This window comes from Chlorocebus sabaeus, chromosome 17 (genome assembly GCF_047675955.1).
Source record: "Chlorocebus sabaeus isolate Y175 chromosome 17, mChlSab1.0.hap1, whole genome shotgun sequence".
Lineage (NCBI taxonomy): Eukaryota > Metazoa > Chordata > Mammalia > Primates > Cercopithecidae > Chlorocebus > Chlorocebus sabaeus.
Genome location: NC_132920.1, coordinates 33,826,677 through 33,835,705, shown reverse-complemented (window position 1 = coordinate 33,835,705; position 9,029 = coordinate 33,826,677). Strand labels below are relative to the sequence as shown.

The window sequence follows — 9,029 nt, the reverse complement described above, 5'->3', positions numbered from 1 at the left end:
AAGCCAAAAATAGCAGTAAATACTGAAAAGGGCATCCTGTTGCAAACAGAAAGCATCAGGGAAGTGTGAGGCCCAGAGAGGCAAAAAGCCTGCTTGGCCCTCATCCCCACTGACTCAGAGGACAAACCTCAGGCCTCTGTCCCTGACCTTGCAAAAATGCACACTGCCCAGTTGGCTTAAGGGACAGGGAAGCTATAGACAGGCCTTGGCCAGGCGGGGCCTCAGCTGCAGTTGGCTTCAGCATTGTGGGCAGGTTCTGTAGGTGGCCACAAGTCAGAGGCCCTGCTGGCTGAGGACACACACAGGGTCACCTCATTATTCCATGGAACTTTGGCTCTTACTGATAGACACATTCACTTTCCTAGTTGAGCATTCTTCTGTCTGGAACCGTGAGGGACCAGGCTGGGCCCACAGCGCCCCTGGTGGGTACAAAGTAGAAGTGGGTTCTCAACCTCGTCTGTGTCTAGACTCCTCAGGATGTTCTGAAATGCATAAAATAAAATCGACAGGACTGCAGTAGAAACTAGTTATGCCTAAATGCAGTCTGGGTAGGGAGATCTCAGGGGAGGACCCCTGAGACACGATGTCACTCAGTGCATCTCCTGAGAGCCTGAGAAGAGGCCAGGCCAGCAGGGAGGGACTCTTGTTCCTGCCTTCTGCCAGTATGTCCTGTTAATCCCCACAGCCCCTGGGGGAGTGCAGGAAACACATCCCTTTTTAACGGACTAGACTTCTATTAATTTATTTAAGGCAGTTAACATTAGTTCTCAGGCCAAAGGATTTGTAAAACATTACACCAAAAGGAGAAAAACAAGCGGTCATGAAACAGCCATGCGAACGCGCTCAGCCCTTGTTTGCCTGGGCGTACAACTCTCCCCCAGGAAGCCTGGGAAGAGGCAGGTCCCAGGAGCAAGATCGTCCATCATGGAGTCATCAGGCCACCTACAGCCATGCCAGGGTGGCATGGACACGACAGTGAGGTCTGCACTGGCTACAGCAGATCTGAGGCACGGAGGGAGCTGTACAGCCATGGGCAGGGCTGAGCACAGCACCCTTGGAATAAGTTAAATAACAAAGCCCTAAAATCACTAGTAACAGCATTACTGCCACCTCCCCAGAGGCCGGCAGCAGCCAAAATGTAGTGCTTGGAGATAAAGGGGTGACCCCACTTTTAACTACCCATGAGGAGGAGTACAAAGAGTTGTCAGTTACTGCTTTAAGGGACAAAGGTCTCTAGGTAGGATTTGTCTTCTGCTAAGGCATTACGGTAAAATGAGTCCCAGTGAACTTTCAAGTCTTTTTTTTTAAGGGCTCTAAGCAGGTCTGTGAGCTCTGAGGCTCCCCCTCCATGCTGTTGAAAGCCTAGGTGGGTGTCGGGGTGTCTGGCAGAGTGGGAGTGGAGGCTGGCCAGCTGGCTGGGCCACCCAACCCGGGGGAGGGGCCAGTGTTCTTCACAATCGCAGTCTCCAGTGATGAGCATCCCGTTGGGGCCTTCAGTGGCTCTTCTCAGCGGCTCATGCAGTTCTGGACATCCACAAAGCCTAGGCGTTGCCTGCGTTTCCGCTGCTCTGTCATCTAGGGTTAAGCAGATGCCAACAGGCCCGGTCAGGCCGCCTGGCACCTTCTCTCCATGGGTGCTGTGGAAGGGCTTGGCGCCCATCTTCCTCTGTGGGCCCAGCTGCTATTCAGCACTGGCGGTGGGCCAGGGCCCCTCGGGGTGCTTTAAGGATGTCGATGTCAGCACCAAACCCTTGTTCTCAATTAGCGTGTCACAAACCCCGGATCTGATGCAGCTGGGAAACCAGCCCACTAACAGGCTGCCTCATCTTCATGCAGGCACTGCCAGATGCAGAGGAGGATGTCTAGGCAAGAGGACCTTAAACTCAGGAATCCCCTCCAAGGACCTACCTGGCAGCTGCAAGAGGAAGGGGATGAGACAGAGGGCCCCACCACCCTGTACTAAGTTTCCACTTGGCCTTGTCTTTAACGGCCCAAGGCAGGGGTTATCAACCCCAGTCTGACTTGCCATGTAGGGGAGAGTGGGTTTGGAACCTACCTTCTCATCCAGGACCAGAGGCCAGTGGGGAAGAGGGTGGGGCAGGAAGGATGAAGGCAGGCAGGGGCTGCCCAGGGATAGAGCCCAGGGTGGGCCTGGGATCAAGCAGGGTGCACACCTGCTCCTTGAGCTCGTTGAGCTGGGCAGTGAGGTGGGACACCAGCTTCATGGTGGAGTTGAGCTTGTCCTGGAGAATCCGAATCTCATTCTGCTCCCCCTCGCCCTCGTTGCTGACAAGGGACATGGCCCGCATCCGGGGGAACCAGTCCAGGTTCTTGTTCTGAAAAACATCACCAGTGGGTGAGCAGGCATGGGCCCAGCCCAGAAAGGCCTCATTTAGAGTAATGTGGGGGGAGGCTTCTGCCACACCCTTGACAAAATTACTCGTCAGGGATGTGTCATGGGAAAATCTGAATTGACCTGGTCCTCCCTGGGGCCAGAGTGAGCTGGCAGTCAACCCTCTGTCAACCCTCTGCCACCGAGACAGGCTGACTTCCGTTAGACAGCGTCGGCAGCTGAGTTTGAGTCCTTCGCTGGTATCAGCACCATCTGTTTACTCTCATAACACCCCCTGAGAGGTGGAGGAAGGCCTCTGCACCCAGACAGACCCTGGATCTCCTTCCTTCCTTCCTCCCGCCCGCCTGCCTGACAAGCACGCCCCACGCCCCGGGAAGACACAAGTCAGACAGATGGCAAACGGAGGGAGCGGGAGGCTCCGCTGAGGAAAGCTGGCATCTGACACGTGTCTGGGAGGCAAAGCCACGTTTCCCAGGACAGAGGAGTGGGGAGGGAGGGGCACCAAGCAGTTCTCGGCTTCCTTGTTGTGAGCTGTGAATTCTCAGACCAGCAGATAAACCTGTACACAAAGATCAGCTCGAAATACAGACTTAAATGACAAAGAATTCCTTCTTTATGATTCATTGTCTTCACTCCATTATTACAGACATTGGACAGATGATATTTAAAGTTTTTCCAGGCTCCCCTTCAGCCCAGGACCATCTAATTCAGACTTTTTAGGAAGCAGCCTGCCTTCCCACCAAGCTAGAAACACTCCCTGAGAGTGGCCCACAGATCACTGGCCAAGGCAGGATCTCCCCGACTCCACCCCGCCTCAGCATCACTGCACCACAGGCCCAGGGATACTACACGCGTTCTTTGGGGCTGATGGGTTTGCTGTGGGATTTTTCCTGACACCCAGAAGTGGGAGGAGGCCCCTCCGCAGCAGCGGGCCCCCGGCAGGGCCCCCGTGCAGCCCGGAGCTGCTTCCAGCTGCTGCTCCTCACCCTGCTGACCTTTCAGCAAGTGTCTGCAGCTGTCCGAGCCCCTCCCCTGGCCTCCCAGGGCCGACAGACAGATGTGGCCACTCCTCGCCAGAGCCCAGGGTACTCAGAAGCCAAAGCCATGAGGCCTCTGGTGCACAGTGATGTTGACTCGAGAATGGCTGGCTGGTTTGGGCCCACAGGCCCGGCGCAGACCCTGCTCACACCTTGATCATCTGGGCCACGTAGCTCTCGGGGCCCGTGTAGTCGGTCTTGTTCTTCACGCGGACCAGGACAATGAAGTACAAGTAGTTCCACATGTTGTGCTCCAGCTTGATGTGTTCCTCAAATGACACCGTCTTGTTATCAAACTTGTCCCTCTCCAGACCTGAGGGTGCAGAGGGCGGGAATGAAACCATCAGCCATCAAGAGCCACTGCAGGGCCACCTGCTGGAGGGGACCCAGCTTGGGGGCGGGGAGGCATTTATTCTCGGGATGAGCGCTTCCAACAGCTTGCTCTGGGCTATTTGGGTCACTTCTATTTGAAGCAGGAGCCACTTAGCGGAGATCCTGCCCTGCCGCAGCTGCAGCCCTACCGCAGCGGAAACCGAGGACTCTGGGAGTAAACGCCAGAATTCCCCGAACTCAGGGGAAGCATGAATGGCTGAATAAGCGAGGTCCTACAGGCCATACAGGTGACACCTGCCTGAGCCCGAGGTGGCTGGTGAGGGGACTAGCACTTCATTTCAGGGGTGGGAAAAGCACTGGTGGGAAAAGACTAGAAGCTCCAGGCACTGCCTGGGCTCGTGTCCTCGCCTAGAAACCCCAGGGGTTTACAGGGATGGCCCTGTCTCGCTCCCTTCTGACTCCAAGTTCAGGCAGGGTCATGTTCTCCCCAGTTCTGGGATGAGCAAATGCATCAAATCATCAGCCCCAGGGCAGGATTCCCCAGGGCAGGAGGGGCCAAACCGCCACTGCCGCTGGCGTCAGATGATGTCCCAGCCCCGCTGTGGCCTCCGCAGAGCAGGAAGCAACTCTCACCACAGATGAAGCATGTCGTCTTGAGAATCTCCTCCTTCTTCTGCTTCTCACTACGCAGGTCAGCGAAGGTGTCGATGATTACCCCAAAGATGAGGTTCAGCACAATGATGATGACGATGAAGAAGAACAGGAGGTCATAGACCACTCGAGCTGGGAAGAGAGACTCCTGCGGGGGGTGAGGCAGGGAGGCTGGGCCCGGTGGTCCCCACATTCACCCGGGCAAGACAGGACTCAGGTGGGGGCCAGGGCTGTGATATTGGGGACCCCAGCAGAAGGAAATGAGGGCCTCTGGCTTGGGGGCTGTCAGATAGCAGAGTGGACCCAACCTGGCTCCAGAGCAAGAATTGCAAGCAAAAGCCCTAAGTTTGGGTTAGGAAAGCGTGGACTCAGGACACACTGGGGTGAAGGCCTGCAGAAGGAGTCAGGTGCGGGGAGGTAGGGCTACGAGTCTTGGCGTGTCTCTGCCCCTAACATTGATTAGGGAAACAGGCAGCTCTGAACACCTCTGCCCACCCTCAGGACGCCTGGCCACATGCATTCCAGAAACCCTCCGTCTGGCCAGGGAGGCGGCCTCTCACTCCTTCTCAGCAACAGCGGAAGGACTGACATTCGGGAACGTGGCTGCCCAGGCCGAATCATGAGGCCTCCTGATGAAGCTGATGAGCTCCGCCCTCTGCCCGCCTGCTGTGGGCTAGGAAAGCCAGTGGTCACCGTCCCTAGCCCTGGGGCAAAGTTTGGTTGCCAAAGTCTTTCCTTATGGAATGAGGGGGTGAGGGGGCAGCTGAGCAGTAATGTCATGGAATTGGCCGGGTGTGGAAAGCAGAGAAAAGGGGATACAAGTTCGGGGGAGGGGGTTCAACCCTGAATATCTGATGCGAGGCCAAGAACTCTCCACATTTGCTGATCGGTACAGTGGCTTGGGCCCCGCAGGTTTGGGAGCGGGTGGGAGTGCTCACATCTTTGGAGGGCTTGCGGAGAATGTCGCCTACACCACCACCGTTGCGTAGCCCATGGTTCATGACAGTGACGATGCACATCAGCAGAGTGTCACAGGCCCGCTCTGTGCTGTCCAGCTCCCCATCCTCTGCAGGCAGAGTGTGCTCAGGCCCAGGCTATCAGCTCCTCCCTCCCCACCCAGACTCCCACACACACACCACCCTCACCTTCCAGGACCTCGGGCACCGAGACCCCTGAGACACAGTCCATCTTGTCCCCACTGCAGGTGTCCACAAATGCAGCAGCTCCATGTGGCATCCCCAGGGGGCTGGCTGGAGGGGACATGGATGAGGTCACCAGGAGGTCCAGTCCCTGGCCTTATCATCCCCTGGCTCTGTCCCCAGCGTCACATCCTCCAGGAAACCTTCCCTGATCCTGCCAGCCCTCCACTGTCTGGCCACAGTGAAAGGTCATCACGCCTCTGCCCCCCACTGGGTTGCACACTAAGGGCAGGGAGGGGTCTCTGTACCCCTAGGCCTGGCACACGGGCAGCTTCTGCAAATACTGGGTTTAACATGAATGACAGTGCAAGGAGCTCCAGCCCTCAAGCAAGGGGTTCCTTAGGGGCCAGAGACCCAAGGCTCTCCCACCCACTCAGTGTGTTCCAGAAAAGAGCGAGGCAGACTGGTGTGAGCTAGACGTCCCCAGAAGCCAAGAGGAGAAGCAGACGGGAGCCTGGTGAGGTAAGCACTGCGGGTCCTGGTCCTGATGCCAGACACTTGTGAGACCCAACCTCATTCCCCACAACCTGCCCAGGAGAGGACGCCTCCAAGACCTGTGGAGTGGTTGCTGGGCAGTCGGTCGACCTCAAGGATGAAGTCATCCTTGAGGAAGAGGAAGCCAACGATGGAGAAGAGGTAGACCAGGATGAGGGCCAGCAGGGCTGTCAGCAGGATGGAGCGGCCATTGCGGGTCACACTCTTGATGACGTTGAACAGGGTCTCCTCGCGGTAGATGAGGTCAAAGAGCTGCAGGATGGGGTTGAGATAGGGATGGCGCCTTGAGGGGCTGGGCCAGCCAATCTCGCTGGGGATGCCACTGGAACCCTGAGAGCTGCCCGGGCTCCAGAGTTTCCCAAGGCTCCTCCAGGGAGGTCTCTGCACTTAGTCAGGAGTAACCAAGCTGGGTGGGTCTGTCAGGGGAGCTTCTCAAAGAACCTGGAATTCTAGGGTCACAGAAAGGGAGTGGCCCAGGGGAAGGCACGAGGGGTGAAACGGGTGGCTGAATACCAGCCAACTCTTACAATGCCCTTGCTACATGCCAGGAAACAGTGTAAGTGCTTTCCATGCATTAGCTCATTTCATCTCACAATTATTTTAGAAGGCAGGGGCTGTTGTAATCACCATTTTACAGGTGAGGAAACTGAGGCATGGGGCAGTTAAGAAACTTGCCCAGTTACACAGCTAGTAGTAGCCCAGCTGAGATGCAAACCCCTGGTCCAGCTCCAGAGTCCAGGCTTGAACCACCACTGTACAGGAGAAAGGGGTCAGATGGCCACCAGGAGTGGCCATCAGGGCCTTGAGGGCCAGGCTTGGGTAAGGCAGAGGAAGACTGAAATCTCACTGCTCCCAGCCCAGCAGCAAAAGGACTGGACAGAAAGACTGGTGACAGGGAACTGCCAACAACTCACGGGAAGCCTCAACCACCTCATGCCCCCATCCAGCCCCAGCCCACCCAGAAGGCCTCACCAGGATGCTGTAGAACAGCTCATGAGCAAAGAGGCCCAGGACACTGGTCAGGATGTAGCCCACGTGGTAGAGGAATTCCATGTCCATGACCATGGCCTTATAGCCCCGGATGAAGGTGCCACGGTTGCCCACGAAGCTCACCACAAACACGATCTTATTGGTCAGCTGGGGGCGAGTGCAAGGCATGAGGGTCAGTACTCTACCACCTACCCTGAATCTGCACACATGCCTCCCCAGTGCCCAGCTCAGAGCCTGGGAGGCACGACATTAATGAAATTGCTTCCGGAAATACATCTGGGCGCCTGGGACTCAGAATACAGAAGCAGCCCCTTGGGTCCTCAGTTCCAGGAAGACAGTGACGTACAGGCAAAGGAGGATGGGGACAGAGAAGACCACTGACTGGGTCTATCAGGCAAAGGTATTCCTTGCTCAAAGCACTTTATTTCCATCTGTCAGGAGATTGTCATTATATATGAATCTGCCCATCTGCCGCGTAGCAGTGCCCCTGGGCAGTGCACAGCCAGCAGTGTGCACAGCCACCCTGACCCTGTTGTTCCAAAGGGACTCTTGAATTTCTGTCTCTGGGTGCCAGCTGCCCTCAGATGTTGAGGGAGAGGAAGAAGGCACAGAACAGTCCCTGCCATCGGTCTATAAGGAACTTGGGAGCCCAACAGAGAGGAGGGGATGGGACGGAGCAGGGGCTTCTGGAAGCAGCAGGCCAGCTTGCCGTCTGAATGCAGTGAGCATGAGCTTGTTTGGGAATGGGGGCTCCCTCTGGCACTCACATTGAGGGCACCCAGGATGTTGAGCGTGGGCCCGATGCCCAGATAGTAGATGGAGCGTAGGATGAGCGCCACGATGAGGGGGCGAATGCTGTAGCGCTTGGTGAACAGGGCCGCGATGGAGAAGCAGATGAGGATCCAGAACAGCAGTGAGATGAGAGGGGAGTCCAGCACGCCTGGGGGCCAGGGGCAGGGTGAGAAGGGCTCCCTCAAGCCCACCACAGCCCCAGAGCAGGTCCAACAGGTGCCGAAAAGCCACCTTCTCCTGGCAGCCTTCTTGGTTAAGTTCCTGGTGCCTGGTTTTAGCCTCCTCCATTACACCTGCCCCTCAGGCCTAAGCGGGAGGCCCTTTCCAGCTGCGGCTACCAGGTCTTGTTTCTGGCTGACACATCTGTGCATGTGCACGTGCACGCATGCGCCATCTCCCATGAGGTCAAAGACCCTGACCGTCCCCTTGGACCTCACCTGTGTCTCCATGATGTGGTGAGAGCCCACAGGATGGCGCAACGGGGTGCTTTTGCACACTCTGCATCTGGTCCCCTCAGAGGCCAGCTGGCCTCAAGGCTCTGCCCCACCCCAGGAAGGAGGCATGGCAGGGCCAGGGGAACCTGCTGGCCAGCCCTGTGTTCTCACCTGTGGACGCACCCTCCATGTAGGGGTAGAAGAAGGCAATGATGATGTTGATAAACACGGCCAGGTTGAAGGAGATGCTGCCCCACAGGGTCATGCGGCGGGAGAACCAGTAGATCAGCGGCATGCCTGAGGAGGGGCAACGGCGAGCTGCTGGAGGGCCCTGGTGAGCACCCTCTGTCCCTTGCATGCGGGGACCCGCTCAGGAGGAAGCCACACATGGAAGAGCGCTTCCTTGGGGTGAGGCGGGGGTGGGCGCAGGGCACCCACAGGCAGGCAAGGGAGGCCATTATAACAGGGTGTCAGTGAGCAGCTCCAGACCACCCCACCCTCCCGCCCGCGGGTCTCACTGCGGAGCTTGCGCTGCCACTCCATCTCGTTGTGCAGGAAGGAGGACTGGTCAAAGAAGTCGCTCACTTTGCTGCCCTGCTCGTCCTGCTCGGTAGTGGTGAAGAGCCGGTGCTTGGTCTCCTCCGTCAGGAACTGGCAGATGCCGGGCACTGGGAACACGATCTGCTCCATGCTGCGGTCCTGCCGCACAATCTGAGCACACAGCACGTGGTCACACCCGGCCCAG

The 9,029-nt window shown here is 57.3% G+C and overlaps 1 protein-coding gene across 1 annotated transcript in view; it reads right to left on the bottom strand.

Annotated features, from left to right (window-relative positions):
• Nucleotides 1–714: 714 nt before the first annotated feature.
• Nucleotides 715–9,029, bottom strand: part of ITPR3 (inositol 1,4,5-trisphosphate receptor type 3) — a 74,733-nt gene continuing 66,418 nt past the window's right edge. Inside the window, exons 48-58 of the mRNA XM_007972918.3 lie at nt 8,803–8,995; nt 8,456–8,581; nt 7,826–7,998; nt 7,041–7,205; nt 6,128–6,320; nt 5,520–5,624; nt 5,313–5,440; nt 4,357–4,522; nt 3,543–3,703; nt 2,175–2,336; nt 715–1,575 (exon numbers count right to left, since the gene is read on the bottom strand). Coding sequence (XP_007971109.3) covers nt 1,507–1,575; nt 2,175–2,336; nt 3,543–3,703; nt 4,357–4,522; nt 5,313–5,440; nt 5,520–5,624; nt 6,128–6,320; nt 7,041–7,205; nt 7,826–7,998; nt 8,456–8,581; nt 8,803–8,995 — 1,641 coding nt within the window. The 3' untranslated portion in view covers nt 715–1,506. The remainder of the gene's footprint in view (nt 1,576–2,174; nt 2,337–3,542; nt 3,704–4,356; nt 4,523–5,312; nt 5,441–5,519; nt 5,625–6,127; nt 6,321–7,040; nt 7,206–7,825; nt 7,999–8,455; nt 8,582–8,802; nt 8,996–9,029) is intronic.